Raw genomic sequence first — 24,001 nt, 5'->3', positions numbered from 1 at the left:
TTTACCTATTAAACCCTTAAAATGTAACGTTTACATAAGTTCCAACCTAATTGCCACATTGTATTGATCCATGTGAAATGTTTTTAAGACTCTCATTCTTCATGTTGACTTAAGAAGTCGTCAGTGTGATATATTTTTTTAATGTTTACAGAAAGTTAAATTTGTACGTATTACACCATTGTTGCCTTTAAGCTGATTGTGTTGGTTGCAATATATGCAGTGAATGAATTGAACATGTTTCAGTGTGATCCAGCCAGAAATTACTGACGTCAAGGTTTTTCTTTTTTTTTTAATGTAGCATTAATTGAATAATATAATGTTTTATTGAGCTTGGCACTGTGCTGTGAAGTTTAATTTCTGTGACAAAAAAATTGTTTACATGATACAATAAAAAGGGACCGAGTGCTTTCATCTCGTATTGATTGCGAACGAGCCGTCCTGACCTTGTCCTCGTCACTTTATTCAGTTGTCATTACAAAAGTCAACAGGTTTATTGTCTCATCAGGCAAAAATCCAAATGTACAAAACAAGAGTTTCGTTTCCATTGGTACAAAATCTAGAAGGTACTCTTACTTCTGCTACAAAGTCAATCCAGCTATTGTTTTAAAGTTCCATACAACAAATGGGTACAAAACAGAAGTCTGTAAGATCATCTCTTACTTTTTTTACAAACGCTGTACAGATTTTATACATTTTTGTAAAGCAGTGGAACAGTACAAAAAAAATAAAGCTGTGTTGCACGACAAAGCTTCCTGTTCTGGGTCTCTCTGTTGATAAACATCTGAACGTCGGAAATGTTGATGTGAGAGAGAATCTTTGTGCGTCTTTGGGCTTGTGGTTTGTACCGTTGGCAGAAAAATCATTGAATTGCTCCAAAACAGTAAAAAATGCTTGCAGATCAATCACTAGCTTTACAAACACGTGTGCAACATTTCCAACTAACTGACGCACATTTGTATGGTTGGCCAAGGATTATTACAACTGGAACAAGTATATCTGAGAGGTTATGAGAAGTTTATGATTTGATACATGCAGGAGATGAAGAAATCTCTGCTTGCAGTTTATGTTTAATGAGGCTTCTTAAGTTCTGAACTCCCTTTGAAATATGTTCTCAGCTGCAAAAACAAATCAACCTTTGTAAGATTTGGTTTTGATTCTCTACCACCACCCAGTCAGGACTGAGGATTCCGGGGCACAAATGTTTCACACGTTTTTTTTTTTGCGTAAAGCAGCATTTTCCACAGCTTCCCTGACAGACCTGTATTGCATGATTATGAGTTGTTACTATAACCTTTCTTAACCATTAAAAACTTTTCAACTGGTCGGTAGAAATTGCTGCATTTATAGTCCATTTGAACCGAAACAAAGGAGGCAGCTCATATCTCACTGGCAAATAAATTATTTGTGTTGGTACACTCATAACAGTGTGATTTTACTCTAAACTACAAATGTACAAATCCAACACATCCTGAATAACAATTTGTGTTTTGGTTTTAGATTTGAAGAAGCCCTTGAAACCCCGACATTAAAATTTCTAAATCAAGGAACTGGAAACAAGATTTCACAGCAGTGACGCAGATGTGATAGATGTGTTGAAGCAGATGTGTAACAGGGATATAATGGAATTCAAAAAACACCAATAAATGAAGGCAGTGAACTTCCAGGAACACACTTCATACATCAGAATGTGTCTGATGGAGGGGCTTTTTGCAGGGTACGGCTAATCCTTCCATTAAAAACACATTTTTAGAACAAAATGCAAACGAAAGGGTCATGTAGACAAACTAAGTACAAAACTGTAACACATGTAACAGTTGCAGGCAGAAACACTCAACTCATTTTCAAGAAAAAAAAAGCCTGCCGATGCCAAACAACCAGCAAGTGAAAGTTTTTCATTGCTGGATGCCCACAGACACTGGCAACGTTAAGATGGAAACAGGGGGAAGTTACAGAAATGTTTCACAAACTGAAATACATTTGCTTGATGTGTTTTATCCTGCTGGTTGAAAATAATTGTCATAATTATTAGGAGTTTATATATTGTATCCACCCTTTGGCACATTGGCTGGGCGGGTGTTGAAGAGAAGCCTCCCTGTCCTGAACGTCTTGGTATCTTTGGCCTTCATCTGACTCATCATGAAACTGACTCTGTGCCGTTCCAGAGAAATTTGAAGCCATTGAAAGACACGCGAGAAGGAGAGGAGGCCTGGAAGATTTATAGCTGTCAGGTTGGTGGAATAGAAGTCAAACAGAGGATCCTGTACGGAAGTCGTTCACGCAGTCATTTCAGGTGGTTCAATTCTTCAGTTTGAAGTAACGAGAGAAGTGGGCCACACTGGTGCTGCTGTTGTTTTTCTGTGCCAAACTGTATTCATCATTTCAAAGAGATCAAATCGTGAAGAATTGAGTATTGCATCATCAGTGTGATTTCAGTGGGTGCATGTTGCGTAACTTTCGCACTGATGTGGATGTGAATGGCTTTCGGTGTGTATCAGCATGCACGTGAGACAGGAGGATATGCCTGAGGACAAAGTCTTTTTCTCCTTTGATATGTGATTTTTTTTCTTTTTCAAGTTAAAAAAAAAAAAACAGAAACGAGCAGTGTCGAGCCCTGAAATCTAGAACCTGAACCTGAACCCAGAGCAGCTTCATTCAAACGGACCAGTGGAGGCTCTAGAGCGGCCTGATTGTGAGGAGCTGAACTAAACTACCAACATAAAAAACATATAGATTCCTATAATCATATCAAGCTGTTTTTTTGTTTGTTTGTTTTTTTTCTGAGTTGGTTGAATCACAGCAGTGAAACTGTAACTTCTGTCAATCTGGCCAATAAAAAGGTTAAAATCACACATTATATATACACAAAATTCAGCTGAGTACAGGGAGGCTGGGACGTTGGATGGCCGGGGTCAGCTCACACGTCCATGTTTGTAATGTTGGCTGGCCTGTCGCTGAGTGTTTGCATCAGACACTGAGGAGGAAAAGCAAATGCCACAAAATGTTTTGTTTTTTTACTATAATTCAAATAAATGATGAGGAATCAATACAATGCAGGAACGTACAAAAGTATATGGTAATCACTCCATTTTTATGTATTAAAATGATGATTCAGTGTTTTTTTTTTTTTAAGAGGTGTTTTTTTGACTGGAGGGTCAAAGTTCAAATCTCATTGCTGGTGGGTCACCGTCAGCCTGTCAATCCCAGGACGCTTACTAAACCCTGCACAGTGTCCCAAACACAGACAAAACTCTTTCACTCTACTACAAATAAAGGTTCCCATTTTAATTTACTGTGACAATGTTGTTTCTTCCATTGCAATGCCATGTGGTGCACAAAATGCAACACAAACTCCTCGTTCTTTCTTGTGAAATCTGTCCAGTCCTGTGGGGTTTGTTTGGCCTGAGATATTCTTCAAAAAGCTGCTTGTTGGTGTGCTACAGGGTGTGGATGGCTTTACATTATCTTAAACAAACGCAATTGATATTTTGTGGTGACGTAATATGGTATACTGACGTTTTTCCGTGCATTTTCATTTTTGTAAATTACCTCAAGGGCTGCAAAAGAACGGCAGTGGTTTTCCCCTAGTTGTTTATGTCTACAACACATGGTTAGCAAGTAAGCATTTTTGGCAGGGATTGGATCCGGCTCCCTGCAACCCTCGTCATGTCCCAGCTGACCGTCAGAGGACAGACAAACATCGACAGCCAATTCTAGTCACCGATCAGCTTTTTAAAAAAAAAAACATGTCTTGGTAATTTATGTGAATGTGATATGCTTCTGAAATACACTTTGTTGGCAGCACAGTTTGATTTAACTGCTTCTTTATATCAAGAAAACCCAAGAGATTTTGGGGATTTGCTTCCAGTTCTCGAGTTCAACATGCCCCAACCTTGTTCAAACTCTATCGTGCAGATGCAAACACCCTCATACCTGAAACCAAGCTCTGAACATCGAAGAAAAAAAAGACCACAATTGCCAGATTGGATCTTGAATTCCTGCAAAGCGACAAACCAGCTGGCAGGCTGCTTGCTTAACACAGTTTTTTGGTTTTTTTTTTAAATTTACTGATTTTATCTTGATTTCAACACACATCTTTTCTGTTCTCCACTCACACAAAGAGAAAACAAGGCACTTTGTTCTCTTTTCCACCCATGTTTTATGTTTTGTCTCTGTTGCAGGATGCCACTAAACAGACCCCCCCCCCCCCCCTACTGTCACTGCCACAGTAGTGAACGTTTAATTGAAAAAAACCTAGATAGAATCCAGTGTCAGCCGCTGCTATAGCGACGTGATGCATATCATCTCATCTGTTAGGTCCTCCTCGCACTTCACGGCCACGTACGGCTCCTCGTCGCTGTAGTCACGGATGCTATTGTCTCTAAGATGCGTGTCAATGTGCGAGTTCGAGCTGGCGCTGCCCGTCTCCCCAGTGTTGCCGTTACCCATGCTCCCATTCAGCAGGTTACTGGCAGCGCTTTCCATTTCGTCAATGGTCATCTCGCAAGCGTCTGCGATCTCCTGCTTTGTCGCCGACACAAACTTGGGGTCCCGGGCGTATTTCCCCAGACCCTCGGATATCAGCACCTGTACATAACAACAGAATATTATGAAATCCAAAAGATGAACACAAACAGTGTTGAGTTAGCCGGTGTGCATAGCTGATTTTTGCAGCCGTGTCACTCTTTTGGTATGTTTTTTCCAGACCAGAACAAAGTGGGAAACAAAACAGAATGACTTCCTATGCGCAGAAGTCCAATTCAGTTTACATTTGCACATTTTTTTTCCACTAAACTAAAAGAAATTAAGCATAAGACAAGCTGGAAAGCTGCTCAGCAATGCTTTAGTGTTGGGTTAAATGCAACAGTCTGTTTATTGTGTTGGTCTTTTTATCATGAACTCGATAACAGCTTACAAAATGTAAAAAGGCATCACCACAGTGACAGTGGCAGGATTCATCCACCAGAGATGATCATTCTGTTAATCAAATACATTTCATACGCTTGGAACTCACTTGTGTTTCATCCATTTAGAGATGGTCTGAACTTTGTACACACTTCGACTGAATTTGTTTTTCAAGCAAACTCGACACACCAGATATCAGGGCAAACACACAACACAAGTACAAAAGCATCTGGAAAGATGCTTTTGTACTTGTGCATTCATGATGGGCATGTGATTATCATGACATGATAAATGATAATGACAGTCGCAAGAAAATCCTATCAAAAGAAGCCCGGCATCCTAAATTAATCAGCCTAACTTCAACTTACAGCTTCCACTAAGCTGCTGGCACTGCCTCTCTTTTGAAGGAAGTGTGAGCAGCTCTCTGCAGGTAACTGCAGACGTGACGGAGACTGGCTGCGGCTGGGAGGCCCGTCCAGGTGATCTGTATACCACGAGCTCCTCTTCACTGCTCCGGGGAGGCTGCACACGCTGCCCGAGCTGCGCCAGTCCACCTGAGTGCAGAAGGAGTTTGCATGGATCAGATATTGGGATATCTTAATCAATTTATATTACAAATCCTCACTTTTACTGAGAGAATTTCATACAGTAAAATACAGATAATGGGACTGGAAGAGATCGTGTGAACTACAAGTTCTGCCAACATAAAGCATTATTATTGCCTTAAAAGTGGAAAAGTTTCTTCTGCTTCTGCATTGTAGAGGACGAGAATATTTTACAACAGCGTGATAACATGCGGTGAATAAAGTCTGAGAGCTTCAACTCACTTGTATCATTACTAAAGTTTCGCATCGTCAACTATTGCGCTGTTTTGTTGAAATTAAGTTAATTATCATTGCAAGATTGTTTTTTCTAAAGGAACTGTGCGTTTCTGTGTCACAGAGGAGAGACCTGTATAAGCGGAGTGTAGCAGGGGGAACAGTCCCGGGTGATGGGTGAGGCGGGAGGCGTGGCCCAGGAGCGCAGCGACCTTGTTGGAGACAGTCGATGAAGTCTGCTGGCATCGAGACCGGCCACCGCCATCACCTGAGAGAGAGTCGACACAGTAGGTGACATTCTGTGTGTGTGTGTGTGTGTGTGTGTGTGTGTGTGTGTGTGTGTGTGTGTGTGTGTGTGTGTGTGTGTGTGTGTGTGTGTGTGTGTGTGTGTGTGTGTGTGTGTGTGTGTGTGTGTGTGTGTGTGTGTGTGTGTGTGTGTGTGTGTGTGTGTGTGTGTGTGTGTGTGTGTGTGTGTGTGTGTGTACCTGCTGCTGCACCAGGTGTAGTGGAAGAGCTGTGCATGACGGAGAAGGAGGAGACTCATCTTGACTGCTTCTTCTGCGAAGACACTCAAAATTGAATGTGGGTCTGTTGGAGGCTGAGAAGAGACAAGAAAAGAAAACCACTCATTTCAAAAAGCCATTATGCACCTACTGAATCAACTTTATGCTTTTGTCTCACAGCTGGAACCTTTATCATCTCTATTACATTTTCCTATCCACTAACCCAAACCCTTCAATCCTCTGGACGATTAAGAGTCACCGCTTCACTTTGAAACTCATGTTTCTGAACTATGGCATGAAACCCCATGATTATACACTGATAACATGAAACCTCCAGAAAGAAAAACACAGGCTCAAATTTGCACCCACTGTAGAAAGAAGTGGGATTATCGATTGGGGAAAAAATCTCACATGCTGTCACACACTTTGTTTCCATCGGGGAGTCTCTAATCAAAAAAGGAAACGTGCAGCTCACCTTGAGGTGAGGGTAAGAACCATCTTCTGGGCGACCGCCTGCTGTCCTGGCAGATGGGCTGTTGGTCGTCGTCACAGTAACTTTCAGACTGGTGCTCACCCCTGGAGAGTTCAAGGTCAAAATCTGCCTCGGCTTCATGTTGGCAGTCCTTGCTGGGCAACCTGTGAAAGAAAAATAACGCAAAAAAAATCAAAGTGACCGTGCATTCAACGCTATTAACATGAGATGACAGAAAAATTGTCTTGGACACAGAAAGAGCATAATCTCATCACGTTCAGATGGGATTAATTGTCTTTGTACCTGTCCTTTGTTAGCATGATGTCGTCTTCATGGAACTCTTCCCCGCTGTAGTACTCCCCTGAACCTCGGTCGTCGTCGCTGTCCACACCCCCCCGCTCCTCTCGACGGATGGTGGGGTAAAGTCCCCCGCCGCTTTCTGACCTGACATGGAAGCAAGCAAAAGAGACATTATCATATCACTACATTGATTACATACAACTGATTTTTCAATGTGGAAATGGTTTAACAGAAATGTAAACAGGGATGCTGTGAGCAGGCAAGAAGCTTCTTTTTTCCAGATCTTTGATATGAGACATTGTGGGGCTGATTGTGAGACGCTGCTCAGCAGGGACATCATGCACGTACCTAATATAGGCCTCATAGTAGCGTGTCCTGCTTCAGGAAGAGGGCGAGGAGATGGTTCAGTGAGACAGGTAGGGTTTTTTTTTGTTTTTTTTGTAGAGAAGAGCAGGAGAGAAGTGGGAAGAGTGGGGCCATGCAATCGTAAAACACAAAAGGATTCAATTAAAATGCTTCACAGTAGCTGGAAAGTAAATGTTTCATCATGACAATCTGTCAGCATAGTCTCTAGAGTATAGCAGTGTTGTTTCTAAATTTAAATACAAGACTATACAGAAAATTCACAAGCTTTTTACTAAACTGTGAGAGAAAATACCTCCAAAAACCACAGGGGAAAAAAAGTGTGTTGTGAATTAAGGTATTAAAATGTGTTGTGGATATATGAACCACGTCAAATAAAAAAATATTTGGAATTTATCGGGTGATGTTATGTATAAACAGGAGGAGGAAGAAAATACAATGCTGATACATACAGAACAAGGAAGCAGTGCATGCTGGGTACTTTTAAGAGCAGTGTATCAAGAAAAAAACATGAACTTGTCTCTTGATTCTCATTATGCTATACAAAATAATTACAATAAACACTCATTATGTATTTTGTGGAACTATTTCTAAGATTGTATAGTGAATACGGCTAATTTAGAGTTTTGATGAAATGACCTATATTTCACTGAAATGCGTTCAATAGTTTCATCGCCAAAATCATGAACTCATGTTGTTTGTGTGTAACTGTGACGAGAGCAGCGTGTCTGGACTCTTTAGTCATATCAGTGAACAGTTGCGGAGAGGAGAATCTCCTGTATGGGTGGAGAAGTCACCACCTCTCCCCACACAAATGACAGCAGCAGTAACAAGGAGCTGATTCAGATTCATGGAGCCGCTACAAGCGGTCTGTCGGCTGACCTTAAGGACTGGGACTTCCTGGGCCTGTCCGGCCCTCTTTTACTGTTAGCGGCCGTTGACGAACCATTCTTGATGGAGGATGGGCGACTGCGCCTTAACAAACACTTCTGCTGCCTCCCAACGGTCATGGAGAGAAGCGAGGGCACGTTGGCGTTGTTGAGGTTGGCATTTGAGGGTATTGGCGACTGAAGACAAGTGGAGTTGCAGTGAGGGTGATTATAGGGATGAGAGGCGTGAAGATGATGATGATGATTATACTGGATGGGCGAGGAGTTCATCTCCGTCTCTCCTTCTCCGTCGTTGCTGCTGGCTCTCCGGCTGATCTGTGACGGTTCGACGGAGGCACTACAGGAGAAGGGCAGGATCTGCAGGGGGCGCTGTGTGGCGGTGGTGGGGTGGGAGGAGCCCTGCTGTTCCTCGCTCACGTGGTTGACATGATTTCCAAAAAGGCCGCCGTTACGCTGCAGAAGGACCCCAGAAACCAGTGTGAGCCGAGACACAATGGCATTGAAAATTACATTTTGTGAAATAGTAACTTTAGTCATCTCAACTTTAAGGGGAAAAAAATCAGATTTCAGGGTCATCGACAACATTGGTCCCGCTAAAAATGGTACCATAACATTGATTTTCAAATTTTTGTGTTCTACTCTATGAATGAAGGCCTCAACAACAATTAAACATTTATCTCAAAAAAGCCTATCAAGTGAATTAATTTTAAATAACACTAATAAATATGCAATATGCAGTATATTCTATTTTCAGGTAGTGCACCTGATGCAGATATTTAAAGAATATATTAAAAAAACAAAAAATGCTTGTACATCTTTACTGTACACAGAAAACTGAATGAACTGAATAGTTGTGCTCTATAATGCAGACGGACACTTTAAGCATGGCTCAAACCCATTTGAAGATTTTTTTGAACAACCAACCAAAGTATTTTATGTTTATGTTATAGTTAAGTATGCATCACGGAGAAACTTGATAGTGATTATTACCCTGTAGATTTCCTCCTCTTCCTCCCCGTTTGTATCCACTAAGCCCTCTTCCTGGAGGTCACATGATATGGCTCGACGAATCTCTGGTCCAATGTCATGCAGCGTGCGCAGGCCAGCCTGCAAACAGAGCAGCTATAATACCAAACCTGGAAGCGACATCATGTGCCATACTAAGTGTTTTCAGGTTATAACATCTCTCTGCCCAGATTTCGACAAACAAATTAACAATTAACAACCACAATCTTTCAATTTTTGGTTTGTTTCCAGCTTTGAAAATACAAAATACAAAAATAGCAAACTTTAGACTTTCAGTATTTCAGATTTGGGGTTTTTATGCATCCAGGGAACTCAGTTACTCAGTATAATCCATTGTACACCACCAGAAGTTGCTTTGCACAGTAGTTTCCATGCTTCCTGCAGAGAGAATTGATGCTTCACAATTTTACAAACAGCACAAAGAATATCTGACTGCAAGGAGATTGAGACTTTAAGTTTAATTAGAATTTTCAGTGGAATTTAGTACAGAGCTAAAGATGGGAGAATAAGAGTTATTACAGAAAACAGTTCACAAAAAATCTGAAGAAATGTATCTAATCTTGAAATATTTCAACGCATTTATTTTGGCATTTTGAGCATTTTCATACTTTTAAAACGAACTTAATTTTCAGAAATCCCCCCCCCCCCCACCCCCCACCCACACACACACACACACATACACACACACATTACAGTCAGCAGATGTCATGTCTAAATGCTATGTATGTCTAGATGTAACCTCAGATGCTGGGTATGTCTGAGGGTTCATTTTTCAAAACGGGCTAAATCAGTACTAACTTATGCAGTGGAATGTTAGATAATAGATTGAATCTATGACACACACACACACACACACACTACTTCACTCACCTGCAGAGCCAAGGTTGTGTTCAATCTTTCCCATGAGCGCCTGCCCACCAGACCTTGCTCTTTGCGCCTCTTGAACTTTCTGAAGTAGTCCTGTATCAGGAATGTGGCATAGAACTTCCCCACTGTTACCTCGTCATCTGAGTAAACAGACACACCGAAGCCTCCCGGATCAACACCAACTCAACAATAAAACAACGCTATACTAATATCCGCTCTCAAAACATCAACCTGCCATATGCAGACACAAGCTTTTTCATTTAAAAGTATCAACTGTGTTGGAAACTGGCCACATCACTAGAGCATTAAAAGTGATGCAGGTTGAAATGACTACTCCTATTACTATTACTACTACAACTACTACCTGACAGAAATCACCCAGTCAACAAAATTCTACTGTTGTGAAATCACCACAAACCATCACAGACACAAACACCCTCGTGTATTGTATCGTGAAATGCCAACTTTGCCTGCAGCTGCAATCTGGCTTCATTCTTGTGAAAAATATGCTCACTCAATAAAAAAACATACAAAAATCATTGCAATCGAGTGAAAATGCAGCAAAAGTCACTTCATTTTTTATGACTGTACTATAAGAAAAATATGTTTGGTTGCTAACACACAAATGTATAGAGTGCACAACCAGTTGTTCATACACAGTGAAGGCAGAAGTGTCTCAGACAGTCCCACAACAACACAATCTAAGATAAGCAATAAGCACATGCAAGAAAGCAGCGGAGCGAAAAAGTCAAAGAAGCGAGAAGCAGATCTAAAGAGCCTCTATTTTCTCGCACGCACGCACGCACACACTCACACTCACACTCACACACACACACACACACACACACACACACACACACACACACACACACACACACACACACACACACACACACACACACTCACACTCACACTCACACACACACACACACACACACACACACACACACACACACACACACACACACACACACACACACACACACACACACAGAGAGGAAGCTGCAGCGACAGATAGTCTCTACCATGCAGGAAGGCAAATAAGCAGGTCTGATTGACTCAGATTAGTGGTTGCTGAAGCAGAATGGGGAGAGAAGCTCAATAGATAAAAAGAAACAGCTCAGTCATGATGTGATCGAAATGTGTTTTTGTTTCTTTTCAGGCCATCTTCCCTTAACTCATTGTAGCTGCTGCAGAGTCAATTAAAGATGGCACATATGAGTTGGATGGATGTTTTAAGACAGAAACAGCATTTCTCCTCGTCGTTAAAGCAATAGTGGATGAGCTGAACTGATTACAGTCCATCTTGAAACATCCTCATACATTTCTCCACATCACCACAGGCAGCTGAGAATAATCGACGACAGGCTCCGTTCAGAAAGAAATCAGCCACATTTTTATCTGATAAAGCTACGAAGTCACTTAATCTCTAACCCAAATAAAGACAGACTGTGGGGAAATTTCTGTCAATATCATTATCTATTTTAAGAGGAAAAAGTCATCATCAGATTGCAAAATAATTTCACCTATGTATAAAACTGTATATACCAAATTGTGAATGTGTATGAATTTGCCGGTGTGTGCGTGTATAAATGAGTATAAGGCCAAATATGTATGTATATATTAGGAGTAGGTCATATATTGAGCTTTCATACTGCGAATGCATGTTTGAATATGTATGTGTGCATAGGTATATCTTGAGCTTGTAATTATCAATTTATGCTTTAAGCTTATGTATGCCTATAGTCAATGAAGCAATAACTTTCTGGAAACTGATGGGTTCAACATCCAAGACGGCTCATCAAGACCTTTAATATATAAGCTGCTATTATTATTATTATTATTGTTATTATTATTATTGTTATTATTATTATTATTATTATTATTATTATTATTATTATTATTATTATTATTATTATTATTATTATATAACCATATGAGTATTTAATATGATATACTTTTTAAGATTAGCATGTAAGTATTCAGAGTTAAGGGGTAGGACTAGATAAGTTTAAACCTTCCTATTGAGCATGTGGAAACAAATGACTTTTAAAAAGAATCCACTGGGTCCACTGTTCAGAATAAATAAGTACATTTTAATGAGTTGACACAGGCGCCTCATTTGTTCCACGTGTTTCCTTCCAGTAACTGGGTGTTAGTTACAGGATGTCTAGTTGGCAGTCTGGTCTGAATAACCACATTTCCAATTATACGCCTTCACTTGTTAAAAATGTTATAAATAGCTGGTGAGATATTTCCTCTTTAAAAGATAAAACTATTAATAATCATTCCGATGCATTTTGGTTTTATTCTGAAGATTAGATTAGTTTATGTTTTTTTTCTGAACAGGGCCTGATGGAGCTTTCAAATAGAGGTATCAGTAGTTTCATGCCACCAGACTAAAACAGAACTGCTCCAAAGAGCTTAGGACGGCAGAAAGAGAAGAAGCTGTGGCAGAAAAACACTCAGACACAGGAGACAAAAGAGGGTGAGCAAATTAATGCACACAGAGACATGCAGTACGATATGACAAGCTGAAGCGTGTAAAGACACTCACTACGTGAAGACAACTAGAGAAGCCAACATTTGGACACACAACAAAGAAAAAGCCTATTTACATTTCATGAGACTAATATAAAATAAATAAGTTGTGACAAACATGAATATCTTCTATATTTTAAAGGACTGTGTAAATGTTGGTGAATCGGCCAAATGTAATAAAGCAAGGGTGTGTTCAAAAACATAAAATGCATTTAAATTAAATGGAAAGGACTGAAAGATGCCAGGATCCTACTGATCCAGAGATCTAATTGAGCTGGAACTAAAATGCATTTGACACCCCTGCTTAAGTCACTTGCTAAATCTTGTAAATAAGAAGCAGCATGTTTTCCTATTACATTGATGAGTCAATGGCACAGAGATAAAAAGTCTCTCAGAGACCGATACTTGCACTGCAAAGGAAAGTATGAGAAGCAGTATTTGCTGGAGTGACCACTGACCGCCTGCAGGGGGCACCACTTGGTCCAGGAGCTTCATGCTGGTCCTCTTCCAGATCTTCTTAATGACAGCTCGAAGCTCCTCATTGGCTTGATCGAGGTTACCTGAGACAAAGCAGGAATATTTGAAGTATCACTGATGTTTCAGGGGGGAAAAGATACTATGGATTAAAGTATCACTGATGTTTTATTCATTGTACAAACTACTGTCATTTCAAGTTGTAAGAAATCCACACAAACCTCAGTGATCATTATTAAAACGTAAGAAATATTAGTTTCTTTACTCGAGTGACAAACTGGAAAAAAATGTAAAATAACTAAGGTTGTGATGTATTCATACTGAAGAGCCCTGCTGGTAACATGGTATTCTGAGGGGAGACTGATTATTGAATGACTCCCTCTTGTGGCAAAATGTGTAAGAACGTGTGTTTTTCTGACCTCAATAAGGTTAATATGAGACAAAACTGCACCTGTGCTTGAGCAAATGAGATGAGAATTGTACACGATTATATCCAAAGACCTTTCTTTCTTTTTCCAGCTTCTACTTTGGTTAATAAATCAATATAATTTACTATAGCAGTATGGATTGTGACGTTGGATGTAGTTTCAGGCATGTTGTGGTGAAAAAGGAGACAACCTGGGGTCTACATCCTCGCTCTCACCTTGGCCATGAGCTTTACCTCACAGCTTACTTGCATCAATTGTTGCTCCCTTTCTGCTTTGTCACACATTTCCTCCTCCAATCAAACTCATGCCCCAAATTATGTGATATAGTATATGGTGGTACTGAACATGCAAAACATTTCATTAAAGACAAATTCTCCCACACTCACCCTCAGTCTTAATCTTGAGAGCCGTGCGGACCAAAGCGAACAGAGTGGCATTGAACATCACGGTGCCGTCACTGTTCAGAGGCATGTTCATGGCCACCAGACGCTGCAACACAATTCAACAACCAAGTTCACAAGGTGGTATCCATTGGAATCCAGCACAAGCAGCAGAAGCTAACATGAAACACAATCTTTGGTCGAGTTTAAAAACGTGTAATATTTATCATATCAGTGCTAAAATTCTCTATCTGCATGAGTGAGTGAGTTGATGCTTTGCTGAGACGTACCTTACAAGCCACTCTGTGGGGGCAGAGTTTGCCAAAGCCCAGAGGAGGCTGGATTCTTCTGAGCAGGGTCACCACGTCAAGATGTTTAATCCGGCCTCTGGCAACGGGAACAGACAGTGAGCACAGTCCTCACGACACCCACGTCATCATTTAGAGCTCTTAGGAACAATCAGGAGTATTAAACGCGTTTGCTTGCAGGAGTATACAGCGTGTCCTAAGAACTCACTTGGCTTCTGGGTCATATTCTGACCAGATCCTTTTGAACTCATCCAGGTGATGCGGCCCAAGAATGGACCAATCACGAGTCAGATAGTCAAAGTTATCCATGATGACGGCTACAAACAGGTTGATGATCTGAAGCCAGAATGTGACACTGTTGTTTAAAACAGGGACGGGAAAGTGGAGCGTCTGTTCTCACTGAGCTCATCAAGATGAGTGGACTGTACCAGGAAAGCACAGAGCATGTAGAAGCTGATGAAGTAAATAATAGCGAAGCCGCTGCCACAGGTTCTCTCCTCCCCTGGGTTGTAGTCCGACTCTGAATCGCACAGTTTCCCGGGCAGACAGGCCAGCATGATCTCCTGCCAGGCCTCCCCCGTGGCACACCTGGCATAAAACAAGCAAAATACCTGAATACCGCCGTTTGTGTTTATTCACGAGTTCGTTATTACATAATCAGTGAAGCTTTCTGGGTGCTTGTGAACATCCGTTCAAAGATGAGCAGACCTGAAGAGCATCAGGACAGCTTGGGGAAACGTTTGAAAGTTGTTGTTGCGATTGATTTGAGTTCCATCCACCATCGCTATTTTCCCAAACACCTGAAAATGGACACAAGATTCAATTTGCATAAATCAACCAGAAAGTGAACAAATCGTTGATAGCCACAAATAGGGGGGAATCAGCAGTAGAAAAGACATACATGGTGCAGAATATCTAAACTATCTGTAGTGTTACTACTGTATTGTTCTGAATGTAAGATCTTAACAGCTATTTTTCCTCGCAATAGGTGAGATAAGGTTTAATATTTAGCTCCCAGTGTTCTAATGTTCCACGGTGGGTGGAGTTAAACTGTCTCTGTAACAGATCTGTGCAAGAAAAAGGATGAAGCTGTGTGCAAGTCTCTCTATATACGTTCTTGTCCTGTTTCTAAAATATTAATAGCTTTTTAATTTGATGTGTTTTCTTAATGCCTTCACAGAATCAAGGTTGAAGGCAATTTAAAAAAAACAAACAAGTGTCAGTCTTTGCAATAATGAGGGTTATCAGACAACCAGATCCTCTTTGTAATTTGGACCATTATCATTAATAAGAGAGAATTTCTCACCTGCATTCCAATAACAGCATAGATGAAGAACAACATGGCGATCAGGAGTGCAACGTATGGAAGAGCCTTGGTGAGAAAACAACAGAGCGACAATGTTTAAAAACGCTTCAATCACCAGTGAATAACTCATTGAGTTAAAGTCTGATCCACTGGTTAGATAGAGGACTGAAAGTCGTACTGTAATAACTTGTACTGTAAATACATTATCAACATTCATGGGACAAGTTTTGCACATTTTTTTGGGCACAATTTTAATTTCATCAAAGTCACATGATCGTGAAGCGTAGTGTCTTATCTTGCTGGAGTTTGATATCGTGCTGCACTCTCACCTGGAAGGACTTGATGAAGGTCCACAACAGAGTCCTGATTCCCTCGCCTCTGCTCAGCAGCTTGACCAACCGCATCACTCTGAACAGGCGGAAAAAGGTGATGGAGATGCGCGCGCTGTCCTCCGTGTTCTGACGTGAAGAAGGTGTGAAATGTTAATAACAAAAAAAACAAAACATAAAAAGATGCAATGTACTACTTGTTTGCTCATGCAGTCCATCCCACATGCAATCTTTCTCACAATCAACCCGACTGAGTCAGGCAACATGGATGAAGACTGAAATCCTGTTGAAAATCCTCACATCTGTGAACTTCCTGCAGCTTCACAGTGACAACAGTCGACGGTCATGCAGACTGACGGTCCAGCAAACCATGCACACAGTACATTTAACTGTGCATGACTTATTCAGAAACAGACAACAGATACAGGCGTCCGGCAACAGAAAAGTCAAAACAGTTTTACGCCGTATACCAGTAGAGAGGTCTTCTTTTAACCAGTGATTTCATTGTCGACTGCACACTACAGTAAAACTGCATTGAAATGACGACGGAACTGAGAACATTCAGTGTTATCACATCCTTTGCATCATGCCATGCACTGGGACAGGACACGCAAAATAAAATGTCAACAGATTCAAACTGGTACCGAACCAGATGGATTCAGAACAGGACTTTGACGAACATGAAGAATTCAAACACCTTAAACTCTGACGAATAAATGAGACCAGACATTCTGGTGAAAAGCATCCCAGTGTCACAACAAAGAAAAATGTGGATGCTTTGACTTTGGATGACCATAGACAGGTGTGGAGGGTCTGAAACAAGCAGGAGGGGCTTCATCTTACCCCTGGTTCCACTATCACCTTGACAACAGGGATGGCTGCCGACTTAAAACCAAAAGCTCAAGGTTAATCGAAGTTAAACAAAACCAGCTGCAGGGCCCCAAACTATTCACGGGCCAGTGCTGCTGCGAACATCACAAATCATCATCACCTTTGTTTCATTCAACACCCAATTACATAAAACGCACAGCTGAGCACCCCTCCTTCACAACGACACACCACGGCAGTCGACCAACAACAACATCAGCAGCAGTGTGAAACCTGTCACGCAGAAGCTTTGTTCTTATATTCTCAGATATAAGAAGCAGACACACAAAGCCAATGGAACATAAACTTCAGTTGTTTGGTTGATTATTATTCACACAATATTACTACCACTACTAATAATACTGAGTGAACGCTCTAACACTGGGGTTCAAAAGGTTTCTTGCTGACAGCTTTCAGTTAAATTATTGTTGTAAGTATGCTATTGAGTCATACTGAACAGTAATTACCGTCATGTGGTGATACGCTCTCATTAAATATTTACCTCTTGCTCAACTCAATTCATCATATTCATCCAAGTACTTGATTTCTTAAGCATAGTATAATTTGGGGGGATTTTAATCACCAAATGCTGGCAGTGATTCACTTTGAAGCCTCCCGCCAATTTGGGTCAAATATACAGTCAGACATAAAAAACTTAGTTCAAATCATGAAATCAGGGAGAGCTGAGTGGCCCTGTAGTAGCAGTACAGCAAATTCTGCTGGTATAATTTGCGAAGTGAAAAATCGACAGTATGCAAAATAAAATAGCTAAATAAGGAGCATTCAAAACGTCAACCTCCCCATTTTAATATTTCTTACAGAGGGTAAAAACCAGTTCTTACTTAAACTTGACTGATTAATGTAAATAAATATTTGACGGCCGCAGGTCTACATGTCCAATCAATATTGAAGTAGTACCACATCAGTGGCATTTGGGCACATTTAAAAACAATTTCAGCGATCTCAAACTACACTGATATCAATTGGTTAAAAAATACAAATCTGATCTATGAAGTAAATGTGGTTCAAAATCTAAAAGGAAGCAAGGCACATTAAGGCAGGTGTGATAAATGACTACTTACATTGATCTCAGTGATGGCAATGTCAACCACGCTACCCACAACAATTAAGGCATCAAACGTGTTCCATGCATCAGCAAAATAGTTCTGCGAGCACAAGCAACAAAGATACACAGAAAAGAAGAGAGACAACAAAGCAAGAAATTAAAAGAAAGGAAGAGGCAAAACAAAGAATTGAGAAAGGGAGAAAGAGAAGAACATCAAAAGTTTGTGCTTTGATACAACAGAGTGAGGCTGAAAGTTAAATCTGTCCTCCCAGAGTTTGTGGGAATATTAACTCATATAGTTGGTCGTTAAATGGTAAATCCTTAATTTCAAGTGTTATTTTTTTTCATGCGAGTTAAAAAGGAGCGCTGATAGACTTTAAACTTAACCCTTTTACAAGAAATGGAATGATTTCTTGAAGTAAGACATTATTGCATCATGCTGACGTTGGAGATCGTCAATGGAAACTTTTCCTTTGGAGTCCCTGAAATATTCACCAGACTTCACTCATGAACTGGAACTGGCTGGCACAAAGTTAGGACAGGAAGGAAAGGAAGAAGGAAGGAACAAAACTGGAGCCCGGCAGCAGCAGTGGAAGCAGAGGAAGAGGGAATGATTTGTACATGCTGACGTCTTTCTACCTGGCTGAGTATGATGTCGACTACACTGCCAATCACCACCAGAGCGTCGAAGACGTTCCAGGCGTCCCCGACATAGCCCTGAATATGGCAGCGCGCACAGCCAGCGGGAGGAGGGGGAGGAGGAGGAGGAGAAGGAGGAGGAGGAGGAGGAGGAGGAGGAGGAGGAGGAGGAGGGGATGCAGGAAATGTTATGGAGAAAAGGAGGGTGAGTCACAGTAAGAACTACATGGATGGGGAGTCGGAAAACAAGCAAACGCTTCAAAAAGGGGAGGAGAGGTGACATTAGGGCTGGGTTACAACGAAGGATTTGGTTTGAGGGCATTGTGCACCTTTGCACATATCGGAATACAATTTGCTTCAATATCTACAAAAGAGGATGAGGAGAGGAGAGGAGAGGAGAGGAGAGGAGAGGAGAGGAGAGGAGAGACTCACTCTGGGTTTGAAGGCGATGAGCTTGAGGATCATCTCTACCGTGAAGACCCCGGTGAAGACCATGTTGAGAATGTCCATGGCGTAGTTAAACAGGTGAGACTGACCGTGGTGCTGAAAGGACACCAAGACAGAGTTGATGAACACAGTTCAGATTAAACACATTCATGTGTCTTGTTGCTTCTTAATGGCTTCTGAGAGTACATTTATCTCACAGCTCCTGGGCTACAATAATCTGAATCTGACTTTTTACATAGATATTTCCAATATTTGATCTAAAAATAAATAAGTAACAGACAAGTCAATAAGAGCCCTTACCTGAATCGCTAGACACAGAGTGTTGAGGATGATCAGGACGAACATGACGTATTCAAAGCCAGTGGAGTTGACCACATACCAAAACTTGTACTGATATGGGTTTTTGGGAATATAGCGTCGCAGCGGCCGGGCTTTAAGAGCGTACTCCACACACTGGCGCTGCAGAGGTGTTGAGAGTTACGTTTAGATCGAAAGAAGTCAAGAGAAACAAACTCATGAACAAATACAACATGTCCACTCGTAGTGAAAGACACAGGTCTTGCTTTGAACAATACAAAATACAAATACAAGATGAATTCAAAGATTAAATTTGTCATCCACAAAAAAAAAAAAAAAATTATAAACAAATTCTCTACCTGGTTTTTATCCAGCTCACAGTTTTTATACTCCTTCTCTCCTTGCTCCTGGAAGGTCACAATGACGAAACCGACAAAGATGTTCATCATGAAGAAGGCAATGATGATGATGTAGATGATAAAGAAGATGGAGATCTCAATGCGGTAGTTGTAGATGGGGCCCATGTTTTCCCTGTTGGAGTCAATGGCTTTGTACAGCAAACTGTAGGGACATAGAGAAAGTTGAGTTTATTCATATCAGCTCCAAATCGACAAGTTTTCTTTAAATTAACAATGTCCATGTATCTTCTACACTAATTTGTCCAACTTAGATTAGACAACCCACACACATGAGTTGTCCCTCCAAGGTTCTCATTCACATCCTTTCTATTCCACTCATTTCTGTTGGAAACTTCTTTAGAGCCATAGTCTCTAAACAAGTCAATATAGTCTCAGTACCATCATGCAGCTATGATATTGATAAGGCGAAGGAGAAGAAAAAAATACATCAAACTTATATTTCATGCACTGAAAGATGCTTTACGTAGCAAAAACAAAAAATAACAATGAAAATAAAATAAGAGTCGAGGGAAAAGCACATTTGAACAGGGAGGTTAACAGAGTTTTAATGTTCAGTAATGAGTCCGTGTTCCTGATGGGTTGAGGGAGAGCGTTCCAGAGGGCCGGGGCGGTCCGGTGCCGAGTGCGGGTGGTGGTGTGAGGAGGTTTAACCGAGCAGGGATTCTTCTATCGCTCTCGAAACTCGTCCTCATCCAGTAAATTCTGCTGTGCTCTCCTCCTCACCTGTCTTTCAGTCCCTCCACTGGGTTTTAGCACTCAAGAAATTGCAGTGGCTTTGAAGCAACAAATTACTCCTGCAGCTCAACACAGTACTTACGTGGGCCATCCCTCGAAGGTGGAGACGGTGAAAAGAGCCATCATGGCCATGAGGACGTTGTCGAAGTTGAAGTCACTGTTGTACCAGATCCTTTCCTTCACCATGGGCAACGCGGTGTCCCCATTGTTGTAGAGAATGTATGTACCTCTAAGATTTAAAGACAGCATTAGACACACGTATGAACAAGCAGCCAGAGAGAAACTGTAAAAATCAATGCCTAAAAGTGGAAATCAGGAAGGGCTTACTTGCACTCGTCTGGACTGGACTTTGCGTCATCTGTGCATCTATAAAATTTACCCTTTTTAAAGAAAAAAACAACAATGTCAGGGATGCAGGTTATAAAAAACCTTTTTTTTCCCTGCACAATAACTTAGTTCATTGCAGAACAAGTGTGTTTGCATGGACTATGACCCTTTGACTCTTGTACCTTGAAGAGCTGCACGCCAATGCAAGCAAACATGAACTGCAGCAGCGTGGTGACGATCATGATATTGCCGATTGTCCTGATGGCAACAAATACACACTGGACCACATGCTGCAAAAGATACAGGGATGAACTGTGAGGAGAATGATACAGCACACACTTTTGAAAAAAATCTATACAAAGGTACTGGAGCACAAACCAGGCGTGTTCATTTAGGCCCAGAACACCAACGTTTCATTCTCACCTTCAGTCCTTTGGCTCTGTTGATGGCTCTCAGAGGACGAAGGACTCGCAGAACACGCAGAATCTTCACCACTGAGATGGCAGAGGACCTACAGAGGACGTAAAAATGCCAGAGTGGATTTGGGTGAAAGTCCCAAGACTCTGCTGTCAAAAGTTTTCAGCACAGTGAATGTTTGTGTGACAAAAGTAAATTCAACAACGTCGATTTAAAAGTGCACATTAATTCATGTATAGATACGTACTGAATGCCAAAGGACACCAGAGACACACCGACCACCAGCAGGTCTAACAGGTTGAAATAGTTTCTGCAGAAAGCCCCTTTATGAAGGAACGCTCCGAATGCTGTCATCTGGACACAACAAGAGAAAACTTTCACATAATAAACACACAGAAGCTGCACAGGCTTTAAGATAGACCTAAAAGACTGTAGTGATTATAAAGTGTAAATAAGAGCAATAGGACTATATTGTCATGCTTTCTTATGTGTCTATCTCAGACAAATGAGTTCATAAAGACAAAGAAAAGTGTAATTTAAATGACAATAATATGCAACATGTTACTGAATATAAATACAATTTCTGAAAAAGAGATGCACGCTTCAAATGATAAACTGTGTTAATATATATTCAGATAGCTCACAGTGTGTTTTACAGCAACTAAATAAAAACAACTTTAAAACCAGTGCATTTGCAGTGCTGCACAAGGACGCACGCACGCACATTTATACATATAAATGATATGAACAACATTCCAGGGACCATCATGAAGTGGGCCTATAATGTTGTTAGTTTGTCTCAAAGTTTGAAACATAAAAGTTCCTGGCACAGACATGCAACAAGCAATGGACTCACTTTAATTCAAACTGTCTCAGTTATGATTTATTCAAGCACACACTGTGTCTGAGGTTAAAAGAAAAGTTTTCTTGTGTGTTAGAGGGCTATAAAGGTTATCATCATCATGAGGATCTGAAAGTGTGGGAGACAAGTCCCTCTCACAGAGCTTAAAACAACTTAGCAAATGTTGTCTCACACAAGTAGTATTTTATTGAACGCAGTCACGTCTTTGTCAAATGTTATGATATGCTATAATTGCTAGTATGCAATTGGTTTTGCACTAAAACTTATTTTATCATATAATTTATCTTCGTTACAAAAATTCTGCACAAAAAAAACTAACTGCATGTTTCAACAATGCAATAGCTTGTTTTACCTTCTACTGGTTTGTGTTATGATTTATTGTTAAAGATGAAAAGGAAGAAAAATCTACTGGGAAAAGGTGATGATGATGTATGCAGCTGCAGCCCCCATGAACTCTCCACGAGAGACCCACCCCTTCACCTTGAGAGTAATAGCTACAAATTTAGATTAAAAAAAATAAAATAAAAAAAGCAACTTCAAAAAAATATGTGAATTTACTACCTTGGATTGATAATTTAGAAAAATTATGCCACATTTCAAAAATTCTAGAGCATCATGTCAATCATCACATTGAAACATGAACAAGAGGAGCTGTGGTTGTAACGTGACGGCTGGCCTATAAACTCTTCAAAGATAAAGAGGGGAACGGGTCGTAACAAAAAAAAAAAAAAATGACGAACAGACAAAAAAGATTTTTATAAAAACAGTAGACGCATGATTTCCATGTTGGCAGACTTGCGACAAGACAAGCGGGGAGGCCAATCTGACCACACATCATCCAGACAAAAAAATGAGGGGAGGGAAGATGTATGCAGCAAGCTTTGGAAGTGGTGGGTTGTTGCTGTGGCAACGCAACACATTTTGTTTACCTTTATAAGGATCTCAAATGTAAACATACTAGTGAAGACATAGTCTGCATAGCCTAGGATCTGAGGAGGCAATCAGAGTGACATAAGCACGCAGGGTTACTAAAGCTCTACCCAGCACAGCACAGCACAGCACGCAAAGGACATTTACCTTCAACAGGATCTCAACAGTAAAGATTGCCGTGAAAGCATAGTCAAAATAACCAAGAATCTGCAAAAGGCAATGCACAAATTCAAGTCATTTCAGGATAAACGGCACAGTATTCATTATCTTTATTATAGCATGCAGTAAGCACATAGTTGATGGAGGAGCAATATATTACTATGAAGCCTTTTTTTTCTCCAGTTAAACTTAAATCAAAGCACCAAAGACAAGAGTAAAGCTAAAGTTCTGTTAGAAGAGGTTCAACAGACACTGAGAGCAGAACACTTTGGTGCACCGTCGAGTGAGAGACCTTCCCAGATTGCTCATACCTGGACAGACATGACTATTTAATGCTGCAAGGCTGGAGCGAAAATACATGTTACCACAGCTTTGATGCAGCTAAAGTGGAGTTACTGCAGTGAGCCAATGCACGATGTGACATGACATAATGTTTGTGTAATTATCACTTTATAGACGTTACCGATAGTTATAGTAGAAAATGCCACATCAAAAGAATTTAGAGACATGTGGCATGGTTACGGAGCATGACCTTGTTTAATTACAAAACAATGGAGATTGTTTCAGTATCCAAGTCATGACAGTAAGTCAGCACTAAGTAAATGATAAATTTATCACTTTTGTACCGTGACAGCCAGACTTTTACACACACATATGAAATCCAAACTGGCTTGTTTTCATCTGTTTTCCTCTGCTGGTTGGTGTATATTCTGGACATAATAGATTATATTTACTGCAATGTAAAAAATAGTAGTTTGCATCATAACTTCATTATTATGCATCTAATGCATGTGCTGTATTCAAATCAAGTTTCTTTGCTCAAGCAAGAATATGTTTCCCTTTTAATATGCATGTAAATAAGTTCAGGCAATATGGGATTAATATGTCAACATAGAGACAAATGTGTCAGCAAATAGTGTAGGGCAGAT

At 40.6% G+C, this 24,001-nt stretch overlaps 1 protein-coding gene across 1 annotated transcript in view; it reads right to left on the bottom strand.

The window, feature by feature from the left end:
* Nucleotides 1–4,278: 4,278 nt before the first annotated feature.
* cacna1db (calcium channel, voltage-dependent, L type, alpha 1D subunit, b) overlaps nt 4,279–24,001 on the bottom strand; it is a gene marked incomplete at both ends in the record, with an annotated part of 70,575 nt that continues 50,852 nt past the window's right edge. Inside the window, 31 exon segments of the mRNA XM_080495968.1 lie at nt 4,279–4,584; nt 5,271–5,456; nt 5,854–5,988; nt 6,206–6,318; nt 6,699–6,859; nt 6,999–7,139; nt 7,344–7,370; nt 8,241–8,701; nt 9,239–9,355; nt 10,145–10,281; nt 13,141–13,242; nt 13,971–14,073; nt 14,255–14,351; nt 14,481–14,608; nt 14,701–14,860; nt 14,981–15,072; nt 15,579–15,644; nt 15,908–16,036; nt 16,751–16,792; nt 17,857–17,940; nt 18,480–18,557; nt 18,912–19,022; nt 19,227–19,385; nt 19,583–19,784; nt 20,460–20,606; nt 20,705–20,757; nt 20,887–20,994; nt 21,128–21,215; nt 21,369–21,475; nt 22,913–22,972; nt 23,061–23,120. Coding sequence (XP_080352094.1) covers nt 4,279–4,584; nt 5,271–5,456; nt 5,854–5,988; nt 6,206–6,318; nt 6,699–6,859; nt 6,999–7,139; nt 7,344–7,370; nt 8,241–8,701; nt 9,239–9,355; nt 10,145–10,281; nt 13,141–13,242; nt 13,971–14,073; nt 14,255–14,351; nt 14,481–14,608; nt 14,701–14,860; nt 14,981–15,072; nt 15,579–15,644; nt 15,908–16,036; nt 16,751–16,792; nt 17,857–17,940; nt 18,480–18,557; nt 18,912–19,022; nt 19,227–19,385; nt 19,583–19,784; nt 20,460–20,606; nt 20,705–20,757; nt 20,887–20,994; nt 21,128–21,215; nt 21,369–21,475; nt 22,913–22,972; nt 23,061–23,120 — 3,960 coding nt within the window.

Source organism: Blennius ocellaris (genome assembly GCF_963422515.1).
Source record: "Blennius ocellaris genome assembly, chromosome: 5".
Taxonomy (NCBI): Eukaryota; Metazoa; Chordata; class Actinopteri; order Blenniiformes; family Blenniidae; genus Blennius; species Blennius ocellaris.
This window is presented reverse-complemented; position numbering and strand designations above follow the sequence as displayed.